Source organism: Bos grunniens, chromosome 25 (assembly GCF_055505025.1).
Source record: "Bos grunniens cultivar Pamir isolate PY7600 chromosome 25, Bosgru_T2T1.0, whole genome shotgun sequence".
In the NCBI taxonomy this organism is placed as follows: domain Eukaryota; kingdom Metazoa; phylum Chordata; class Mammalia; order Artiodactyla; family Bovidae; genus Bos; species Bos grunniens.
Genome location: NC_141189.1, coordinates 16,068,736 through 16,091,183, shown reverse-complemented (window position 1 = coordinate 16,091,183; position 22,448 = coordinate 16,068,736). Strand labels below are relative to the sequence as shown.

The 22,448-nt window shown below is 50.4% G+C and overlaps 2 protein-coding genes and 2 long non-coding RNA genes across 8 annotated transcripts; 1 reads left to right on the top strand and 3 right to left on the bottom strand.

The window, feature by feature from the left end:
- Positions 1-2,770: 2,770 nt before the first annotated feature.
- LOC147345130 (zinc finger protein 764-like) lies at positions 2,771-12,685 on the bottom strand. 4 transcript variants are annotated; one of them, XM_086374942.1, is made up of 3 exons: positions 12,291-12,685; positions 5,478-5,591; positions 2,771-4,706 (listed from the first exon to the last, which is right to left on the bottom strand). In XM_086374942.1, the coding sequence occupies exons 2-3, from the start codon at positions 5,506-5,508 to the stop codon at positions 3,793-3,795; spliced, it is 945 nt and encodes a 314-aa protein (XP_086231068.1). In that variant the 5' UTR covers positions 5,509-5,591; positions 12,291-12,685; the 3' UTR covers positions 2,771-3,792. The 4 variants fall into 4 exon arrangements, with proteins under 4 accessions (XP_086231068.1, XP_086231067.1, XP_086231066.1 ...); XM_086374941.1 differs by having other exon boundaries at positions 2,771-4,709; positions 12,291-12,430; XM_086374940.1 differs by lacking the exon at positions 12,291-12,685 and adding an exon at positions 5,747-6,368.
- Positions 12,459-15,815, top strand: LOC147345129 (uncharacterized). The gene is made up of 2 exons (XR_015154561.1): positions 12,459-12,715; positions 14,005-15,815. It is a non-coding gene; the product is annotated as an uncharacterized LOC147345129 (long non-coding RNA).
- A 963-nt stretch (positions 15,816-16,778) lies between these two features.
- Positions 16,779-19,067, bottom strand: LOC147345128 (uncharacterized). The gene is made up of 3 exons (XR_015154559.1): positions 18,927-19,067; positions 17,336-17,372; positions 16,779-17,027 (listed from the first exon to the last, which is right to left on the bottom strand). It is a non-coding gene; the product is annotated as an uncharacterized LOC147345128 (long non-coding RNA).
- A 59-nt stretch (positions 19,068-19,126) lies between these two features.
- On the bottom strand, positions 19,127-22,230 carry ZNF688 (zinc finger protein 688). 2 transcript variants are annotated; one of them, XM_086374943.1, is made up of 3 exons: positions 21,950-22,230; positions 21,523-21,636; positions 19,127-20,303 (listed from the first exon to the last, which is right to left on the bottom strand). In XM_086374943.1, exons 1-3 carry the CDS (start codon positions 22,143-22,145, stop codon positions 19,783-19,785), a joined length of 831 nt encoding a protein of 276 aa, XP_086231069.1. In that variant the 5' UTR covers positions 22,146-22,230; the 3' UTR covers positions 19,127-19,782. The 2 variants fall into 2 exon arrangements, with proteins under 2 accessions (XP_086231069.1, XP_086231070.1); XM_086374944.1 differs by lacking the exon at positions 21,523-21,636.
- Between the last annotated feature and the right edge of the window lie 218 nt (positions 22,231-22,448).

The following is a 22,448-nucleotide window of genomic DNA, read 5'->3' as shown; positions in this document are numbered from 1 at the left end:
GTATCCAGGAAAAGACCAGTCATGGCACAGGCCCTTTTGGGAAGAACAAAGGAAATGGGAGTCTGTGTGTATGGCAAGGTCATCGGCTGGCCTGACACGTTCGGAACATGCCCAGAGACCAACCCCTACACTTGTAAAGCTAAGAGCAGCCAGAAAAATAAGTTTTCTGTTCAGAGCAGTCGTCCTCTCAAACTTTAGCAGGCATAAGATTCCACCCCTGGAAATACTGATTCAACAGACTAGGGACAGGGCCCAGAGAGACAGCTGCTTTCTGAAAAGATACTGCATATAATTCTGCGGCAAAAAGGCCTCACTTTGAAAAGTACTGGTCTGGGGCAGATTTTAGCCTCTGAATCATAAATGTCTTTGCACATGTTCCTAGAAAGATACACATAAACAAATATCGCCCCCCCACCTAACCCTGCCCAGACTTAGGGGGTCTTTGGAGCTCAAATCAATACCCTTTACATGGCCTGGACACATTAGGGATAGACCATGTGGATAGGGCTCAGGTTTTCACTAGTACAGATTAGCATTTCTCCTGATGCACCAAAGAAGCCCTAGAAAAACCCTCTTCCTGGCTTAACTTGCTTCGCAGACTGAGCCTCAAAGACCTATGGTAGGTCCCTGGTGGTCCAGTGGTTAAGAATCTGCCTGCCAATTCAGAGGACACGGGTTCAGTCCCTGGTCTGGGAAGGATCCACGTGCCTCGGATGCACCTAAGCCTGTGAGCCACAAGTACTGAGCCTGCATGCTCTAGAGCCCATGGTCTGCAACAAGAAAAACTACTGAACTGAGAAGCCCATAAACCACAGCTAGAGAGTAGCCCCCACTTGCTGCAACTAGAGAAATCCTATGCACAGCAGTGAAGACCCAGTGTACCCAATAATTAAAGAGAAGCCCTATCTTTGGCGGGGCCGGGGGGAAGAATCCGTGCCAAGGGGTGAGGAGCTAAGAAGAGGGCAAGATTGAGGCTTAGGTGTTCCATGACACTCAAAAATTCATTAAGTGGAGGAAATTTGGGTCAGGAGGGCAGGAAGCAGAAGAGTTGGATTTGGTTTGGGGGCCCTAAGCAAGCCTTGAAAGCTTCAAAGTACTCAAGAGAAAATAGTAATTACAATACTTTTAATTTGCAAGCTCAGGGCAGGGTCTAGATCTGGTTTTGAGGCTGAGCTGAGAACTGGTATTGCAGGCTGTGAGTTCCTCAGGCAGTGCTGAAGGGCAGAAGGATGGCTTCTTTAGGGGATTAAAAGGTAGCTACTACTGCCAAGGTGCCTCTCCTCACTCCCACATTTCCCTTGTGACAGTTGGCAGATTCTCCCAGTGAACTTAAGGCTAAGAGAGGTCTTGGTGGGGCCAATTAGGTTGGAATCAAGTCAGTTCATCAGTTTACCTCAACAGTGTCTTTTCCCCAAATTTTCAAGCTCTTCCTTTAGAAGTTCCTTTAGGTTGACAGATCTGGTTTCTTCCTAAGTTAGGCCAGACACAGGGCTGAGTTGTCAGAAGGCAACCGAGGACATAAGCCTTTGCTAATCCTACTTGAGGTGAAAGGTTGTCCTGACCAGTGGCAGGAAAGTCTGTCTGTCCATGGCTGGCTGCTTCCATCACCTGGGCAATGACCACAAAGAAATGAGTGGTAGATGAATAATAGAGTCGCAGGGTGATGGGGGAGGGATTCTGTGCAGAGCTTGGGAATATAGACAAACACAGTTCCCTCTGGCTACTGACTCCAAATGTTCCTGTTCTGGTCCCCCTTTGCTGGTGATGGAGATCCTAGAGAGTGAAGATGCAAGCTTTGATTTTGTTGGCCCTGGAACTCTCCTCTCAGGCTGGTTTTTCCCTTGCCTTGTTGGCTTTGTCACTCATCCTGTACCTGGGCTTCACTGACACTGGGCTGCTCTGTCCCTGTCTGGGAGATGCCTCCAGAACCCTGGCTGAGACACTGGCAAGGAACTCAGGAGTGGTGTAGTGAAGACAGAAGGAAACCCAGAATCCTAGTATCTCTCGCCCTGTGTTAGATCTTGGGCAGGTTACTCAGTCTTTCCCAGTCTGTGTCCCCAACTGCAAAAGGATGGAAAGCCTAAGATCTCTTTCAGTTCAAAAATGTGATGAGGACTTCCCTGGTGGTCCAGTGGTTAAGACTCTGCACTTCCTATGCAAGGGGCACAGGTTTGATCCCTGCTCAGGGAACAAAGATCCTACATGCCACAGAGCAAAAGATTAAATGAAATAAAGCCATTAAAAAAAAAATGTAATGAGGCCTTCCCATCTGAGCCTAAAGTGGCAAAGCCTAAGCCATAGGGCTCTCCCAGGGAGGCCCCAGAAGGGAATAAAGATCTGACACATCGCAGGGGCTCTTGGGTCCTTCTCCTTCAGAAATAGGAAGTGCAGGTCAGCTGAGGGGTGCCGAGGTGGAAACACCACTTGTTTGGGGCAACAGATTCAGTCCTGGAACTCCCCTGGTGGTCCATTGGTTAAGAATCCACCTTCCAATGGAGAGGATGAAGGTTCAATCCCTGGCCTGGGAACAAAGATCCTATATACCACAGGGCAACTAAACCTGCGCCCCACAACTACTGAGCTTGTGTGCCACAACTAGACCCAATGCAGCCAAAAAAATAAATACTGAAAAGATTCAGTCCTAACTGCCTCTTCCTGATGATCTGTCCTCTCCAAGCAGATGCTTCCTTCCATAGGCAATTATGAGGGTGAATTGAGTTGATGGACAAGAGTCCTTTGTAAACCATAAAATGCAATATGAGCCAAGATCTAACAGAAAAGCCTGCTTTTATTTCTCTCCTGCTGCCCTTTCACAAATGTGCTCTCTACCTGAATCCCTGATTCAAAAACAACTGAATGCATAGACTAGTTTGTAAACTCAAATGACTACAGGAGGACGCATCCCTAGTGGTCCAGTGGCTAAGACTCAGTGCTCCCAATGCAGCGGGCTTGGGTTTGATCCCTGGTTGGGGAACTAGATGCTGCATGCCGCAACTAAGACCAGCCAAATAAATAAATACATATTTTTATGTATTAAAAATACATATTGTTAAAAAAATGACTATAGGAGTCCAACAGGTCATGTAAATAAGTAGAAAATGCCAGATGGAGAGGGCCTGCTTTGCCAGAAACAGCCATGACAAGTGGCAGCTGACACTGGTGAGGAAGCGCTAAGGAGTTGGCAGGTGGGCTGAACTGAAGAGCCTGGGCTCCATTCAAAGCGGCCTCTCAGCTCCTGTCAATGGTGGTTTTGTGGGAACTCAGGTCAAGTCGCCAAATCTTTGGATTTTTTCAAGAGGCCAGAAACTTGTTTTTTTTGTGTGTGAAATAGCCTGATTTTTACATCTTAACAAATAATTCATAACACTTAAAAATGCTGGCTGGTCTAAAACTACATGTAAAAGGCTATTGGGAGACCAGATTCAGTACCTGGCCATCAGTTTTTAACTTCTGCAGTCAAGTCAGTGGATAAAACAAAATTTTCCACCTCAGTCCTCTTAAACCTAAGCTGAGAAACAGCCTTTCCCATAGTGGAAGTCTAGTGGGGGCTCTTACCTCAGCCCTGACTCAACAAAGGGGGCTCTAGAGTCTGGAACCATAGGGGACAAGGTCTCAGCAGATGAAACTGATGAAGGCCTAAGATAAAATGGTCCTCACCCCCACCCCCAGGTCCAGCCCCTCTGGGAATTTTGTGACCTCCCCGGAGTTGCCCGAGTTTGAGGCCCCTGAGGCCATCTTGGGCCTCAGACAATGTCTACATCTTCACCCTTGGCCTTGTCACCCACGAAGCCATCACCCACACTCCTGGAATATCTCTGGGTAATGCTGGAAGCCCACGGGGGGGTCCAGGTCCCCTGGGGCAGAGGCCAGGGGCACAGGCAGCCCACCGGCACCCCCGCCCCTGCGCACCCCCGCCCCTGGACGATGGACCCACTGGTGCTTGGCCATGGCTGACTTCTGGCCAAAGCACCTGCCACACTGAGGACAGGCGTAGGGGCGCTCGCCGCTGTGGGTGCGCCGGTGGGCGGCCATCTCCGAGCTCTGCCGGAAGCAGCGCCCGCAGTCTGGGCACGGGTAGGGCTTCTCGCCCGTGTGGGTGCGCACGTGGCGCCGGAGGTCTGAGGCATGGGCGAAGGCGCGGCCACAGTCTGGGCAGGGGAAGGGGGTCTCCCCGCTGTGGACCCGCTGGTGCTGGTAGAGGGCGGAGCTCTGGCTGAAGCAGCGGCCGCAGTCGGCGCAGCGGTAGGGCTTCTCGCCCGTGTGGACCCGGAGGTGGGTGGTGAGCGCCGAGCGCTGGGTGAAGGCCCGGCCGCAGTCCGGACAGCGGTGGGGCCGTTCCCCACGGTGGATGGCCCGGTGCTTGCTCAGAGAGGACGCCTGGCTGAAGCCCTTGCCACAGTCCGGGCAGCCGAAGGGCTTCTCGCCCGTGTGGGTGTAGAGATGCTCCACCAGGGTGGAGCGCCAGGCGAAACTCTTCCCGCACACGTAGCAGCCATGCCGCCGGTCGGCTCTGGGGACAGGGGGGTGGGCAGAGAGTGGCGGGCGACCCCGGCGAGGTACCTTCGGTGGCTGCTGCCAACCATAAGGAAAGTCAGCAGAGAGGGGTTTGAAAGCCGTCAGCCCGGGAAGCTGAGCATCCACAGAAGGAATCTTCCCCAGTGCCTCCCTCCCTCCTCTTTGTCCTTTTTCTGCCTGGTTTCCGGAACCTGCTGGGAGACAAGGGGAGAGCTCAGACCTCAGCTTATCCTGGTCCTTGATGCCCACACCCACTATGGGGTCAGAGAAGCCTCTTAGATACAGCTGCCTCTGGGACTCAGCTCAGTAAGGGCAGGGAAGTTAGAAGTTACACTTTACCCTCAGTCGCATGGGACAGAAAGAAAAACTGTAGAGACAAAAAGAGAAGGAAGGACAGGGGCAGGGTACATTCTGGGAGCTGGGGAAATGGGGGTCGGGGGGGATGACAATTGAGCTAGATCACAGAGCATGACTGGATGTTAAGTATGCAGCTAGCAGCAGGAACAGCACAAAGAGAGGCATGAAGGGGGTGGGCATTGCCAAGTTCAAAGGGGCTGGGCACAAGTGCAGCAGGAGGACAGGATGAACCAGAGGAACAAAACAGTACCAGCCAAGAGAAAGGAGGCTGCAACAAAAATATAACAAAAACAAAGTGAACACAGGAGGTGGTGGAGGAGCTAGAGAACAGGCAAACAGGTGGGGTGATATGGCGCTCAGAGGAACTTAGAGACCAGCTAGAGGTCAGGGGCTCAGGTTCGGAGGAGCTGGGGAGTAGAGAGGCAGGGATGCCTGGGTCACACTCTCGGGCCCTTTCTAGGCTGAATCCAGAAGCTAGGCAGGGATCAGGCGTAATAATAACCTTAGCTGGGAAAGCAATTCAGGCAGGAAACTGATGAGCACGTAAGGAGTTGGCAGAGGGTAACATGACGGGTAGGACCCAGAGGAAGTCCCCACTACTTCACCTGTGTCTGCTTCTGTAACACACTCTCCCATCTCAGGAGGCCCGGCATCTGGACCCCACAGTTGTGCCTCTTCCTCCACCCAGGAGATGAGGGCTGGCTTGGTGCCTCGGAAGCCTGGAGGGAAGGGGGAGAGAACGCAAAGCCCACGCTGCGGGGGAGGCCGCCGCCCAGGGTCCCGACTTCCTGCGGCCTCCCACTCCACGTGCAGGATCCAGAGGCTGGGCGGGGTGGACGCGGGTGTGAGCACAGGCGAGCAGGTGGGGCCTCACCGAGCGCGCCCAGGTGGCCATAGGTCTCCCGCATCACGTCCCGGTACAGGGCCCTTTGCGCAGGCCGCAGATACCCCCACTCCTCCGGGGAGAAGTACACGGCCACGTCCGCGAAGCTCACGGGCTCGGATGTCTCCCCCTGGGGCCTGACCCCGTTAGGTTCCCGCGCGGGGAGCAGGGCCGGGGGCGGCGCCATCGTAAATGCCATCCGGGCGGCCGACCCGCGCCACCCCTACCCGCCGGGGTCCACGGAGCCTCCGAGATCCAGAACGCTCCCCCACCGGGCTCAAGAGTCGGGGAGGCCGGGAGAGTAGGAACGGCCCCTCGAGGGTCCACGGGGGTGGCTGAACACTGAGGGCAGGTGGCTGAAGGTGCTCTCCTAAGAGATGGCGGCCACGCGGCCCCACGTATTTCGCTCCCGCGCCATCGTGCCCGGATGACGCCACTCGGCTGTCTCCAGGTGGCTTTGTCTTCGAGCCCTCAGCCAACATGGCCGCGGCGGCTACAGGCGCCCGGGAAGACGCCGCCACCGGCCCGGGCACGGGGGGGTTGGGGGCCGGCGTTCTCCAGAGAGCGGCGCCGGGCCTCGGAGGCGCAGAGCCCGGGCTTCCCCGCCGGGTCCCCGCGCCCGCCGCGCTGAAGGAATCGCCGCGGCCCGGCCCAGACTTGGAGCAGCGACCTCCAGCCCCGACCCCGGCCCGCTCCGCGCGGTGATTTCAAACGTTAGGTTTCGTGGCTGGCCCATCGCTAGGTGACCGCACTCTTCCCCCAGTGTTGAGGGTAAAAGAATGGAGCGGATAAAAGAAACTTGATCGAGCTATTGAAATTCTGGGAACTTCAGTTTCAGGAGATCGTGGGGGCAGCCGGAGGAGGGTAGGATGAGGTCTGAGAAAGGTCGGAAGGACTCTCTTTCTGTAAGCTTACCCCCTCCCCGCGTACCCTTCAGGACGCCTCCCGAACATCCATTTAGCTCTAGCTCAAGGCTGCTGCTGCAAAGTCGCTTCAGTCGTGTCCGACTCTGTGTGACCCCATAGACGGCAGCCCACCAGGCTCCCCCGTCCCTGGGATTCTCCAGGCAAGAACACTGGGGTGGGTTGCCATTTCCTTCTCCAATGCATGAAAGTGAAAAGTGAAAGCGAAGTAGCTCAGTCGTGTCCGACTCTTAGTGACCCCATGGACTGCAGCCTACCAGGCTCCTCCGTCCTTGGGATTTGCCAGGAGTGGGGTGCCATCGCCTTCTCCGCTGGCTCAAGGCAAGTTCCTTGAATTCCTGATCCCAGAGACACTTGCCACCGTGCCCTGGCATGGATGGCCCATGAACACCTCGGATTTTCCAAGCTCAAGCTGAACTCATCCTTTATTTCCCTTTGCCTGCTGCCCCTGGGGTGTTGTCTTAGCAAATGGCACCAACTCTCTTCATCATTTTTACCTCCAAGCTCTCTCTCTCACTGGACACATTTATTGACTGCCTACTCAGTGCTTTCCACAAGCCTTCATAAATATACCCTGCCCTAAGAAGCCTTGAGAAACGCTGGGCTGGAAGAAGCACAAGCTGGAATCAAGATTGCCTGGAGAAATATCAATAACCTCAGATATGCAGATGACACCACCCTTATGGCAGAAAGTGAAGAGGAACTAAAAAGCTTCTTGATGAAAGTGAAAGAGGAGAGTGAAAAAGTTGGCTTAAAGCTCAATATTCAGAAAACTAAGATCATGGCATCTGGTCCCATCACTTCATGGGAAATAGATGGGGAAACAGTGGAGACAGTGTCAGACTTTATTTTTTTGGGCTCCAAAATCACTGCAGATGGTGATTGCAGCCATGAAGTTAAAAGACGTTTACTCCTTGGAAGGAAAGTTATGACCAACCTAGACACCATATTAAAAAGCAGAGACATTACTTTGCCAACAAAGGTCTGTCTAGTCAAGGCTATGGTTTTTCCAGTGGTCATGTATGGATGTGAGAGTTGGACTGTGAAGAAAGCTGAGCACCGAAGAATTGATGCTTTTGAACTGTGGTGTTGGAGAAGACTCTTGAGTGTCCCTTGGACTGCAAGAAGATCCAACCAGTCCATTCTAAAGGAGATCAGTCCTGGGTGTTCTTTGGAAGGAATGATGCTAAAGCTGAAACTCCAGTACTTTGGCCACCTCATGCGAAGAGTTGACTCATTGGAAAAGACCCTGATGCTGGGAGAGATTGGGGGCAGGAGGAGAAGGGGACAACAGAGGATGAGATGGCTGGATGACATCACTGACTCGATGGATGTGAGTTTGAGTGAACTCTGGGAGTTGGTGATGGACAGGGAGGCCTAGCGTGCTGCGATTCATGGGGTCGCAAAGAGTCGGACATGACTGAGTGACTGAACTGAACTGAAGAAGCCTTGATATTTTTCCTTTGGCCAGATAAATCAATCACTGCATTTCACACACTTCATGGACATGCGCTTCACATTTGCTGGTTGGGGGCTTACTCTGGAGCTTTGGTCTGTTTGCCTCCTTCCTTCCAAAGGCCTCCCTGAGACCTTCGCAGACTCCTTGTATCTGGTGGCTGCTTCTCCCCAGGGCAGCTGGGCAAGTAAAGAACCAATCTCTGAACTTCCCTGGTGACCCAGTGGTTAAGATTCTGCACTGCCAGTGCAGGGGGACCGGGTTCGATCCCTGATCAGGGAACTAGATCCCACAGGCTGCAACTAGTTTGCATGCTGAAACTAAAGATCCCACGTGCTACCATGAAGACTGAAGATCCTTCGTGCTGCAACTAAGATTTAGCACAGCCAAAAAAAAAAAAGTCTCAACAGAAGAAGGGAAGAGGAAGACATAAACTTGGGAGGGGTCAGCCTGGCCAAAGAGAGAGGCTTGTTGGAGGGTGGCCAGTAGAGGACAACGACTAAGGGCACAGAGTTGACTAGGGGCCCTTGTCCTCCTTGCCTCTCAGGCCTCCTGAAAGACAAAAAAGACAATAGAAAATTTCCATTAAGACTGAAGGCTTTTTATCACCTGTCAGTGCCCATCCCCCTCACACACAGACCTGGAAGAGAGCCCTGGGTAGTGCTGGAAACTTGCAGGGGGGTCTGGACCCTCCTGGAGAAGAGCCTAGGGCAGAGTCTGCTCCCCTAGATGGGACTCTGAGGGCCATGGCACCAGGCTGGTGGGTCTACTAGTGGCCTCTGGCTGCGGCACCTTCCACTGTGGGGACAGTAGTAAGACTCCTTGCCTGTGTGAGTCAGCAAAAAGCATGAGAGGTATAGCACCAGCTGCAGGTGAAGGGTCCCTCTCCAGAGTGCACTGGGCCGGGACTCCCTGGCGGTCCAGTGGTTAGGACTCCATGCTTCCACTGCAGGGGGTCTGGGTTCAACCCTTGGTCAGGGAACTAGATCCCCCATGCTGCAACAAAGACTTCACATGCCACAACTAAGATCTGGTACCGCCAAATAAAATAAATATTAAAAAAAAAAAAAGAGAGTGCCCTGGGCCAAGTTGAAGATAAGGGTAAAGCATAATTGCACTCTGGATGGGGATGAAGGTAAGTCCTCAGTGCCAGGTGTTGAAGCTGGGCACAGGCTGAGGGCCTGGGAAAACCCCGACTACAGGAAGCCTTGGTTACAGGTTCAAAGACCACATTAGTGTCTCTGACTGTAGGGCCTCATGACAACTCCCAGATAGAGTCCTTCTGCTGACCCCTTCCAAATGTATCACTTTTCTGAATGACTGCTGGGAAACAGATTCAAAACTTACATTTTTCGCTGTTAACTTTCCAAGATCTACTCATGTTCAGGCTGATAGAACCAAACTTCACTAAGACAGAAGCATTGAGTGGGTACCCAGTCCCTGGAAGCCCCCTTCTAGACTGTGTTGACCAGTTGAGGGCTTGCAGATCAGGGACATTCCCACCCACTCCAGGGTCAACAGAGGAGATACTCTCAACCAGAGGAGCAGCTGTTATGGGACCAGGGACCTGAGAGACAGATAAACTGCCTCCATCCTAAACTTTTATTTTTTGGCCATGCTGTGGGACATGCCTTGGGAGCACAAAATCTTAACCACGGGACTGCCAGGGAAGTCTCAAACTGCCTCCCCCTTAAACTTGAATTCACACATGGCCACTGACCTTTGGATGATTCATAAAGTATGACCTAATCATGGGACCACTTGGATGCCTCAGAGCCAATTAAGTGAGAAAGAGAAGGTCAAGATTGCAATATCCAGTGGGTGTCATAAACTCAGATCAGCAAAAACTAGTAAGGTCAGCAGTAAAGAACATGCAGAGGGTGTTTCTTACTCAACAAACGTTTTTCCCTTCCAGCTGGAACTGGAACGTCGCTTCTACTTTTCATCTTTTTGGCTTTCTTTCAGACTTCCTACTCCTGGGAATCCTGAGCATCTGTACCCCACAGCTGAGTCTCCTGCTTCACCATTTGATGAGGTCTGGTTTGGGGTCTGGCAAAACTGGGGATCCCTGGTGGCTCAGATGGTAAAGAATCTGCCAGAAATAATGTGGGACATGCGGGTTCAATCCCTGGGTCGGGAAGATCTCCTGGAGAAGGGAATGGCAACCCATTCGGGTATTCTTGTCTGGAGAATTCCATGGACAGGAGCCTTGGTGGGCTACAGTCCATGGGGTCACAACAGAGTCAGACACAACTGAGTGACTAACACTTTCACTTTTCACAAAACTGGGGCAGAATGCTAATCATTCAATAAATGTTTCTTACTATAGGTAGGGAAGTCCACTACCTATGTGGACTTCCCTGGTGGTCCAGTGGTTAAGAATCCGCCTTACAATGCAGGGGACTCAGGTTTAATCGTTGGTTGGAGAACTAAGGTCCCACAAGCCTTGAAGCAGCTAAGCCCCCTGAGTCACAACCACTGAGCCTGTGAGCTACAACTAGAGTCCATGTGATCCCTTTGCCAAAACTAAGACCCAGAGCACCCAAATAAAATAAACATTTAAAAGAGAGAGAGGAGTGCACTGGGCCAAGTTGTAAGTAAAGGCAAACCATGATTGCACTCGGTGGTGTGGGGATGAAGGTGCCGCCTGAGGGCACCTTTGCATTCATTTAATGAAAATGTATTGGGCACCTCGGGCTTCCATGGTGGGTCAGACAGTAAAGAACATGCCTGCAAAGTGGGAGACCTGGGTTCAATCCCTGGTTTGGCAAGATCCCCTGGAGGAGGGCACAGCACGTTGGTCCAGTATTCTTGCCTGGAGAACCTCCATGGACAGAGGAACCTGTCAGGCTACAGTCCATGAGGTCACAGAGTCAGACACGACTGAGCGACTAAGTACACAGCACACTAGGCACCTCATATGTGCCAGGCATTGTTCTAGATATTTTAAGAGAGATTCCAGGTAGGAGCTTTGCTGGCAAAGGTGCAGAGAGGACTTCTGGGCAGATTGTGCTCAGGGCTAGAGATGGACACAGAGCCACAGTTTGGAGACTTCCAGTATAGGGCAGAAGAGCGCCAGAAGAAATTTCTTTACTCTCTTTCCTTCTTCTTCTTTTATAAATTTGTATTGGGAGTATAGTTTACAGTGTTGTGTTAATTTCAGGTGTACAGCAAAGTGAATCAGTTACATGTACATTGATTCTTTTTTAGATTCTTTTCCCATATAGATCATTAGAGTATTGAGTAGAGTTCCCTATGCTCTATAGTAGGTCCCTATTAGTTATCTATTTTATTTTTAAAATTTTATTTATTGATTGTGTTGCATCTTTGTTGCTGGGAGGGCTTTTCTCCAGTTTTGGTGAGTGGTGGTTACTCTCTAGTTGCAGTGCCAGGGCTTCTCAGTGCGGTGGCCTCTCTTGTTGCAGAGCACAAGCTCTAGAGCAAGCAGGCTTCAGTAGTTGTGACACCTGTGCTTAGCTGCTCCTCGGCACGTGGGATCTCCCCAAACCAGGACTGAACTCATGTCTCCTGCATTGGCAGGCAGATTCTTTACCACTGAGCCACCAAGGAAGCTCTAGTTATCTATTTAATATATATAGTAGTGTGTATTTGTCAATCCCAATCTCCCAATTCATCCCTCTCCCAAGAAATTTCTTGAAGATGGCATCTGAGAAAGGCAGTGAAGGATGTGAGAGTTGGAGGGTAGTGTGTAACAGAGCAGAATAGCAAGAACAAAGACTCACTAAGCTAGAAGCATGTCCAAAAAACAAAGATTCTACTTGGCAGGAGCCAATGAGATGGCGTGCTGGTAGAGAAAGAGGAAGATGTTAGAGTGTTATGGGCCTTGAAGGCCAGTACAGGTTCTTTAGTTTTTGCACAAGTCTTGGGGAGCCAGTATTGGTATCTAACAGTGGAGGGTAATTCATGAATTTCAATCAGACTGATCTGGAGAGGATCCCCGGAACCAATTATCATGAGGCAGGAGTGGAGTCAGACACCCAGCCCGGCTCATCCCACCCACTCCCTTCCCTTCTCGGAGATCCGGGACGCTAGGCGTCACCGTACGCGCCCAGGTGGAGGTTTTTCACCCCAGACACCCCACTCCTCGGGGAAGAAATATAGGGCCACTTTCACGATGCCCGCGGCCTTCTCCCACCTTCTTCCCGCCGGGTCTTCACCGACACCGCTGGGCGCCCAGATCAGGAGCCGGGGGTGGAGTCATACGGCCACCCCCACTTCTCCCGGAGATACACTAGCGACTCGGCCTCCTGTGCAGGGTGGGGGTCGGTCGCTCCAGGCCCAGGCAACCGGAAGTAGCTTGTGGTGGGGCCCCTCTAGGACGTCGGGAAACGGCCCGTTAACCGAACTCATTGGTCCGTGGGCCAAGAAATGAAGGCGCCCTCAGAAGAGGCGGTGGCACTCTACCGTCCATTTTAGAGAAAGGCATTGATGATCTGGTTTATCCCCCCACCGAGTTGTCTTCTCTTGCTGTTCTGCCGGTGGCCTTGCAAGGGCCTCTTGCCCATAGTTAAGATGGCCGCAGCTGCTTCGGCGTCCGCGCTCTGATCTGGCGGGTGAAAGGTGAGGCGGGTGCCCGGCGGCGAGGGAGAGTGGCCACAGGGCCAGGAATCAGGGATGGTACGGACAAACGTCCCCTTCTCAAACCGCGAAAGAAGGCTCATTCAGTGGCCTGGTGTTTAAAAATTTTTTGTAGCAAACTAATTTATTTCTCAGATGTTTATTTTTCATCTAGAAGGTTACACAAGAATATTCAGCGAATGTCCTCTGCTCCAGCCCCCACCTCTACTAACGGTTTCTTAAATATTCCTACAGTGATTGTCTACGCCCTGCAGAGACATCTATCATATTTTCACACATTTACTGTATCTTACTGAGGATACTGGGACGCATGCTTCTCAGTGCCTTAGAGTTCAGGCATTTTACAGAAGAGGAAACTGAAGCCCAGTTAAGACCCAAGGTCAGGCAGACTGTTAGTGACTCTGGGTCTTCAGACTCCTAATCCAGCCTTTCCTCCTGGCGCTGCCTCCTTTAGACGCCTTCCAGAAATGCAACATTAAGGCTTCGAATTTACGGGTCCCTGCTGACATTGTGAAAACGAACTGGATTCTCAAGTTATTAAGTCATGATTGAAGTACAAAAAGTTAGATGAAAAAAAAAAAGTTTAAAAACGTGAGATGAATTAAGGGATGACAGGACTCATTTGCTTTCAATGCTCCATCTCACTGTGCCTCCAATTCCAAGCTGTCCTAACAGAACAGTGGCCAATTATACAAGAATTGCAGTTGGTTCTGTGATGTGACTAAGACATCAATAATATTAGCTTACCTTGATCGATCACTTACTATTAATACATGCCAGACTCTGTTCTAAGTGCATTTGCCTGTTAACTCATTTAATCCCTCAGAACACTTAAGAGATAAATACCCTTCTGCATCAGTAGACCACAACCCGGGGGAATGACCTTACCGCAGGCCACACAGCTAGTGAGGGTTCTGACTCCAGAACCCATGACATGATGGGTTACTGAAGACACAATCTCAGCAACCTGAGAGAAGTGGGATTTTAGGCCAGGTCATGAAGATGCAGTTGTACGTGGGGTAGGGCAAGAAGCAGGGACCTGGAAGTCAGAAATACTTCTTCTGGTCACCTATGCCATTCCACTGTTGTTCTGTAGTCACCAAGTCATGTCTGACTCTTTGTGACTCCATGCACCTTAGCACACCAGGCTCCTCTATCCATGGGATTTCCCAGAAAGAATAATGGAGTGGGTATGCGATTCCATTCTGTTGTATTAAATGTAGAGAGAAAAAATTAAAATGATGACCTCTAAATTTTTTTTTTTTATTTAGACATCCTAGAATTTGAAATCAAGTGGGCCTTAGGAAGCATCACTATGAACAAAGCTAGTGGAGGTGGTGGAATTCCAGTTGAGCTATATCAAAGCCTAAAAGATGATGCTGTGAAAGTGCTGCACTCAATATACCAGCAAATTTGGAAAACTCAGCAGTGGCCATGGGACTGGAAAAGATCAGTTTTCATTACAATCCCAAAGAAAGGCAATGCCAAAAAATATTCAAACTACCCCACAATTTCAGAGAAGGCAATGGCACCCCACTCCAGTACTCTTACCTGGAAAATCCCATGGACAGAGGAGCCTGGTGGGCTGCAGTCCATGGGGTCCCTAAGAGTCGGACACGACTGAGCGACTTCACTTTCACTTTTCACTTTCATGCATTGGAAAAGGAAATGGCAACCCACTCCAGTGTTCTTGCCTGGAGAATCCCAGGGAGCCTGGTGGGCTGCCGTTTATGGGGTCGCACAGAGTCAGACATGACTGAAGCCACTTAGCAGCAGCAGCAGCACCCCACAGTTGCACTCATTGCACATGCTAGCAAAGTAATGCTCAAAATCCTCCAAGCCAGGCTTCAACAGTACGTGAACCGTGAACATCCAGGTGTTTAAGCTGGATTTAGAAAAGGCAGAGGAACCAGAGATCAAATTGCCAACATCCGCTGGATCATTGAAAAAGCAAGAGTTCCAGAAAAACATCTGTTTCTGCTTTGTTAACTATGTCAAAGCCTTTGACTGTGTGTATCACAACAAACTGTGAAAATTCTTAGATATGGGAATACCAGACCACCTTACCTGCCTCCTGAGAAATCTGTATGCAGGTCACAAAGCAACAGTTAGAACGGGACATGGAACAACAGACTGATTCCAAATCCGGAAAGGAGTACATCAAGGCTGTATATTGTCACCCTGCTTATTTAACTTATATGCAGAATACATCATGAGAAACACTGGGCTGGAAGAAACACAAGCTGGAATCAAGATTGCCAGGAGAAACAACCTCAGATATGCAGATGACACCACCCTTATGGCAGAAAATGAAGAAGAACTTCACTTGATGAAGAGTCTCTTGATGAAAGTGACAGAGGAGAGTGAAAAAGTTGGCTTAAAACTCAACATTCAGAAAACTAAGATCATGGCATCTGGTCCTGTCACTTCATGGCAAATAGATGGGGAAACAGTAGAAACAGTAGCTGACTTTATTTTGGGGGGCTCCAAAATCACTGCAGATGGTGATTGCAGCCATGAAATTAAAAGATGCTTGCTCCTTGGAAGAAAAGCTATGACTAAACTAGACAACATATTAAAAAGCTGAGACATTACTTTGCCAACAAAGGTCCGTCTAGTTAAAGCTACAGTAATCATGTATGGATGTGAGAGCTGGACTATAAGGAAAGCTGAGTGCCAAATAATTGATGCTTTTGAACTGTGGTGTTGGAGAAGACTCCTGAGAGTCCCTGGGACTGCAAGGAGATCCAGCTAGTCCATCCTAAAGGAGATCAGTCCTGAATATTCATAGGAAGGATTAATGCTGAAGCTGAAGCTCCAATACTTTGGCCACCTGATGTGAAGAACTGACTCACTGGAAAAGACCCTGATGCCAGGAAAGATTGAAGGCGGGAGGAGAAGGGGATGACAGAGGATGAGATGGTTGGACATGAGTTTGAATAAACTCTGGGAGTTGGTGATGGACAGGGAAGCCTGGTGTGCTACAGTCCCTGGGGTCACAAAGAGTCGGACACAACTGAGTGACTGAACTGAACTATTTTTTAAATTAATTTATTTTTAAATTAAATTATTTTTAATTGAAGGATAATTGCTTTACATAATTTTGTTGTTTTCTGTCAAACATTAACATGGACCCTAAATATTAAAAGTACATAGTAAAAAAAAAAAAAGTACATAGTAGAAAAAGTGAAAGTTGCTCAGTTGTGTCCAGCTGTTTTCAACCCCGTGGACTGTGTAGTCCATGGAATTCTCCAGTTCAGAATACTGGAGCGGGTAGCCTAGCCCTTCTCCAGGGTATCTTCCCGACCCAGGAATCGAACCAGGGTTTCCTGCATTGCAGGTGGATTCTTTACCAAAAGTACATAATAGGGTTGTGTTTAGGGGTCAAGTCATGGGAAACGAGTATGTCGTTTGAATGCTTGGGCGTTATCAGAGATCAGATCAGATCAGTCGCTCAGTCGTGTCCAACTCTTTGTGACCCCATGAATCGCAGCACGCCAGGCCTCCCTGTCCATCACCAACTCCCAGAGTTCACTGAGACTCACGTCCATCGAGTCAGTGATGCCATCCAGCCATCTCATCCTCTGTCATCCCCTTCTCCTCCTGCCCCCAATCCCTCCCAGCATCAGAGTCTTTTCCAGTGAATCAACCCTTCACATGAGGTGGCCAAAGTACTGGAGTTTCAGCTTTAGCATCATTCCTTCCAAAGAAATCCCAGGGCTGATCTCCTTTAGAATGGACTGGTTGGATCTCCTTGCAGTCCAAGGGACTCTCAAGAGTCTTCTCCAACACCACAGTTCAAAAGCATCAATTCTTCGGCGCTCAGCCTTCTTCACAGTCCAACTCTCACATCCATACATGACCACTGGAAAAACCATAGCCTTGACTAGACAGACCTTTGTTGGCAAAGTAATGTCTCTGCTTTTTAATATGCTATCTAGGTTGGTCATAACTTTCCTTCCAAGGAGTAAGCGTCTTTTAATTTCATGGCTGCAGTCACCATCTGCAGTGATTTTGGAGGCCAGAAAAATAAAGTCTGACACTGTTTCCACTGTTTCCCCATCTATTTCCCATGAAGTGGTGGGACCAGATGCCATGATCTTTGTTTTCTGAATGTTGAGCTTTAAGCCAACTTTTCCACTCTCCACTTTCACTTTCATCAAGAGGCTTTTTAGTTCCTCTTCACTTTCTGCCATAAGGGTGGTGTCGTCTGCATATCTGAGGTTATTGATATTTTTCCCAGCAATCTTGATTCCAGTTTGTGTTTCTTCCAGTCTTAGTAGATATGTGTTAACTGGATAAACGAGAAAGAGTAGACAGCACTTGCTCTGTGCCAAGTGCTGACCTGGGCAGTTCTGCTTGACACATTATGTCTGGTTCTGCTCCCCTCTCCTTGGTGGCTCCTCCTCTCAGTTCTCCCCCTGCCCCCCATAACTCACCCCATCTAGTACTGGTCACCCCTGGACCTTCATACCCTCCCCCAGTGCTTGGGCTCCTTTGCTGCTGCTCTCCACACTTGAAACCTCTGGGACTTGTTCACAGCTCATGTTGGTCAGTTCACTGAACCATGCAGGTTCTATGACAGAAGTCTCTCAGGAGTACCTTTCTTTCCAGTTCCAAGGTCAGCAGACAAGGACAACTGCAAAAAAAAAAAAAAAAGTCTTGCTTTCTAGCTTGGTCCCACTACTAATTGCTTCTACCTGGGAGCAGTTGCCCAGTAGATTTCTCATGTCTCATGCCCAGGCTCCTCTCATGGGTCACACTGCACACTGTTTGACAAAGACCTATATATATATTAATTTGGCTGTGCCACAGGGCATGTGGGATCTTAGTTCCCTGACTGGGGATCAATCCCTCAGCCCCTGCATTGGAAAGTTGGAGTCTTAACCGCTGGACAACCAGGGAAGTCCAGACAAAGACATTTTCTGACAGTTTCTGACAGCAGGAACTCGCTCCTACTTAGGGACTTTCTATGGCTTCTCAGTGGCTACAGGGTGAACCTCAAGATCCCCCACTAGGATCTGTGGTCCTCCCAGATAGGTCCCGATTCTTGGCTGCATCTGGTATCCATTATTCTTTACTTTCAGTCTTTATGTTTCAATCAAGTGGAGCTGCTGATCATTCCCCATACATGCCCATCCTGGTTGAAATCTTTCTCATCCTTCAAGAACAGTTGGAAGTACCTCCTCTAGGAAGACTTCCTTGATTCAGAAGAACTGCCCATGTCTCCTCTTGGTCCTGCTCACATACTATTTTGTGTTGTGTTTGAATAACAACAATAACCAATGTTTGTTAAACTCTCATGTACCAGGCGTCATCCTGTATTACCTCATTTAATTGTTACATCAGTCTTATGAGGTAGATGCTATTATTATCCAGGTTTTATAGATGAAGAAAGTAAGGCATAGAGAGGTGACTTGGAGCAAGAAGTGACTTGCCCAAGTTCACAGTTATAAAGCAGCTGAGTCAGGATCTGAAGGCAGACAGTCTGACTCCAGAGCCCATGCTTCTAACCTCCACTCTACACTGTGTCCGTCTTTTATCCTTTCTAGGAAATAAGCCTCCATCGCTACTTCCTCTGCCTGAAAAATCTCACGACAACCATTTCTTACGTAATGCTATGGGAAGCACAACCACTCCTTTTCTTCCAAGTTGCGTTTCCTGGCATATCACCAACCAGGATGGTGGTGCCTCTGGACTCCTCCATTACAGCCCCAATCAATCTTTTGAATGTTGGACCTGAGTCAGTGTGTCCCTGGAGCCGTACACAAAATCCCACAGATGATGTTGCTGAATGAGGGAAATTAGTCTTCCTCATCTTGGGATTCCCTTATCACCTGGCAGTGCCTCCAATAGAAGTCATTCAATATGGTCACTGAATGTTGACTTTTTTTCTCTTTTAAGACCTTTTTCTTTATTTAGATCATTTTTAAAGTCTTTATTGAATTTGTTATAACACTGCTTCTGTTTTATGTTTTGGGTTTTTGGCCACAAGGCATGTGGGATCTTAGTTCCCCTACCAGGAATTGAACCCTAGTCCCCTGCATTGGAAGGCAAAGTCTTAACCACTGGACCACCAGGAAAGTCCCTTGACAGCCCTTTCTCAATGAAAGGTCTCTGGCTATGGTGGGGCTCTCACTTTCCTGCTGAGACTGCCCGACAGGCAAGGCTGGCTCTCTCACTTCACTCTTACCTGAGCCCCTGATCTGTGTTCTCCCCAAATCTGACTGCTCATAGGAAGTAGTAGAAATATGTGGGCAGTGCCAGTTTCCAGCTTTGCTGCCTTGTAGCAGTGAAACTTGGAGCCCCAGGTGACTCATCTGGAAACACAGCTATCCCTGCTTCCTTAGCAGACTTCTTTTCATGATCTGAAGTAGAAAATATCAATAGTCATTTTCACTCTTTCAACAAATGTTTATTGCACATTTACTCTGTCACACATATTATCTTGTTACAATGTCAGTCTTCACAGTAACCCTTTGAGGTAGATATTATTGATCCTCATTTTACAGATGAGGGAGCTGAGGCTCAGGGAGGGTGGGTGACTTACCAGCTGTGCCTTGAGAGCAAGCTACAGAGATGAGGTCTGCATCTGGTGCTTCTGTGCACTTTCCACCCACTTCACTGCCTGGGCCTCCTGTTGGTTCAGTTACCTAGGGCTTGACCAGGCCCTCCATCTGAGGCCTCCTCCTCAGCCTTAGTCCCCCTCGGCATTTACCTCTGCTGCAGATAAGCAGTGGGGATTTTTGTAGACAGTTTTGATCTTAGTTGCACCTGCCACTGAGATAACACTTTGAGAAAAGTCCAGCATCTCACTCTCTTCATTTTTTTTTTTTTTTTGAAAGATGGGGAGAGAGGGGGTGTCGAGTTTAATCTATTTGAATCTTTACAGGCACTTCTCTTTTTACAAGCTTGGAAACTTGAGGGATCCTTGAGGAAAGCCCAAGGGATGAACTGTGGGTCCCAAAGCCCTGACTCAGGAGCCTCCCTTGGGACCCAGTGAGTCCTCAGCGCTGAGGTCAGGCTCAAACCCTGCCAGCAGAAGCCGCTCACCCGCACTCCTCAAAGATGTCCGGGTAGTGCCGGAATAGCACCGGAGGGTCCCGGTCACCTCGGACCGGGGCCCGAGGCACAGCCCGGATCCCGGGCCTCCGGCCCCGCCGCCCCCCAGAGCAGGAGCGGTGGATCCACTGGTGAGCTTCCACGGCGAACTTCCTCTTGAAGCGCATGCCACACTCGGGGCAGGGGAACGGCCGCTCACCCGAGTGCATGCGTCGGTGGCTGACCAGCAGCGAGGGGTAGGTGAAGCGCCGACCGCAGTCTGCACACACGTGGCGCCGCTGGCTGGCCTGAGCATCCGCGCTGGGTACAGGGGCCGGGGACTGAGCACCTGCACCCTGGTCCCAGACAGCTTGTCTGGGTGCCTGTGCTCTGGCCGAGGTTTTGCTGACGGTTGTGCCAGGGTTGTGTTTAACCAGCTCCTCAGGCCTCTCCTTCCCAGGAGCCTTTCTCGGTGATTTGGCTCCTAGTCCTGCTTCGGGTTCCTCTTCCTTTTTGTTGGGGGTAGCTCCTAGGAAACAGGAATCAAGTTCCTTTTTAAAACACATTTGCTTATATTGTCTCAGGTTATAGGATGCTTTTCCTCAGGGAAGTGCCAGAAAGGTACTGCCCACTGAATAACACACAGGCTTTGAAAAACCATAAGCAGGGTTCAAATCTCTTAGGTCGGCCTTGGTTCCTCATGTGTCAAATGGGAATCATAATGCTTTCTTTACTTCACAAGGTTGTTGGGAGGATTACATGAGTAGAAGCATCACTTAGTAAATGCTTAATTAGCAATAGCTATTATTTTTATGGTTTCTCAATTTTTTTGCTAGGGTTAAGGCATTTACAGAGGAGAAAAGACATTTGCTGAGGAGCATTCTGGTGAGGGCCAGTGGGGAGTGAAGAACCAAGCTGTCAATTACTGGGTATTTTCTCTTGTACCACTTTGCTTTGCTTGAGGAATGTAAAAGGCAGACCTGAAGCTGTTTTCATTCTTGTATGCTAAGTTGCTTCGGTTGTGTCCAACTCTGAGACCCCACGGACTGTAGCCCACCAGGCTCCTCTGTCCATGGGATTCTCCAGGCAAGAATACTGGCTGGAGTGGGTGGCCATTTTCCTCCTCTAGGGGATCTTCCCCACTCAGGGATCCAACCCCTGTCTCTTGTGTCTTCTGCATTGGCAGGCAAGTTCTTTACCTCTTGCTACTGCTAAGTCACTTCAGTCGTGTCCGACTCTTTGCGACCCCATAGACGCCAGCCCACCAGGCCCCGCCGTCCCTGGGATTCTCCAGGCAAGAACACTGGAGTGGGCTGCCATTTCCTTCTCCAATGCATGAAAGTGAAAAGTGAAAGTGAAGTCGCTCAGTCGTGTCCGACTCTTAGCGACCCCATGGTCTGCAGCCTACCAGGCTCCTCCATCCATGGGATTTTTCAGGCAAGGGTACTGGAGTGGGGTGCCATCGCCTTCTCCGCTTTACCTCTTAGGGAGTTTTAGTTGTTCCTGAAAATGAGAGAATGAGCAGAGAGAGGAGAGGGAGTCTGGGCTCCTGATTCTTATTCTGGTCTCAAGTTGTCTCAAGTTCTGAAAACTTAGTATCAGGTCTGCCTTTTTTCCTTAGCTAGAATCCAACATCGGTTGGCTCTTTCATTCCTTTAGGGGTGCCGGAGGTGGGGATCTGAAAGGAAACACTGCTATACAGGAAGCTCTGGAACGCCAGGCAGGGAAGACCTGGGACCATCCCTCACCTCTCAGAGCTCCTCCCAGGCTTTCCCCCTCCTCAGGATCCTGGGCGGCGGGGCTCCAAGCCTCACTCTCCTGTTCCATCCAAGAGATGAGGGCTGGTTTGGGGCCTGGGAATCCTGGGAGAGAACAGGGATCACGGTGCTGGCTTGAGAGGCTGCCCTGGAAAGACGGCGCCCCCCACGTCAGGGTGAGAGCATCTCCTCAAAGTTTAGGCTCAATCTGGACTGGGTCTGCAGTGCGCCTTCCAGAAGGAAGCGGATGTGGGATGGAAGGACTCCCGAGGGGGTACCTGAAGCATTACGGATGGGAGGTGGCTGGTGCTGTTGGTGGGATAGGGCGGGATTAAGGCTTACAATCCTCCGGGTCCTTATTTGATCTCCCCTGTGAACCCCAGTGAAGCAGGAGCGGGGCTCTGACCCGGGGCCTCACCGAGCGCGCCCAGGTGGCCGTAGGTCTCCTGCATCACGTCCCGGTACAGGGCTCTCTGCGCGGGCCGCAGACACCCCCACTCCTCCGGGGAGAAGTACACGGCCACATCCGCGAACCTCACGGCCAAGGGCTTCTTGCAACCAGGCCCGGTCTCCCCCGGTCTCAGCACCAGGAGCGGGGCCGGGGGCGGCGCCATGGGGCCTCCCAGCCCCGAGCAGCGGCCGCCTAGTCCCCGCGCCCGGCCTCAGCTCTCGTCGTCCACAAGAAGGGCTCCTGAGCCCGAGGCCCCGCCCAGCCTCGGCTTCCGTATGCAGCCAAGGGAACCGAAGTAGCAGGGCTGGGATTCGGGATTCTGATGGGGACAAATAGACCGCCTCGGTGTTTATTCACTTCATGGCAGCTTGGACACAGACACCAGAGTTAAGGGACCCGGAAGGTGCCTCCAGAAAATATGGCGACACAGTGGCTTCAATTCTGTCTGTCCTTAAGGGCGCCGTCC

Coding starts and splice junctions, on each gene's coding strand:
- ZNF688 (XM_086374943.1), bottom strand. CDS start 22,145: ATGGCGCCGCCCCCGGCCCCGCTCCTGGTGCTGAGACCGGGGGAGACC. Junction 21,637..21,949: donor CGGCCACCTGGGCGCGCTCG/GTGAGGCCCCGG, acceptor GTTCTCTCCCAG/GATTCCCAGGCCCCAAACCA. Junction 20,304..21,522: donor CCTGGGAGGAGCTCTGAGAG/GTGAGGGATGGT, acceptor CCTGTTTCCTAG/GAGCTACCCCCAACAAAAAG.
- LOC147345130 (XM_086374938.1), bottom strand. CDS start 5,954: ATGGCATTTACGATGGCGCCGCCCCCGGCCCTGCTCCCCGCGCGGGAA. Junction 5,592..5,746: donor TGGCCACCTGGGCGCGCTCG/GTGAGGCCCCAC, acceptor CCTTCCCTCCAG/GCTTCCGAGGCACCAAGCCA. Junction 4,710..5,477: donor TGTTACAGAAGCAGACACAG/GTGAAGTAGTGG, acceptor CTTGTCTCCCAG/CAGGTTCCGGAAACCAGGCA.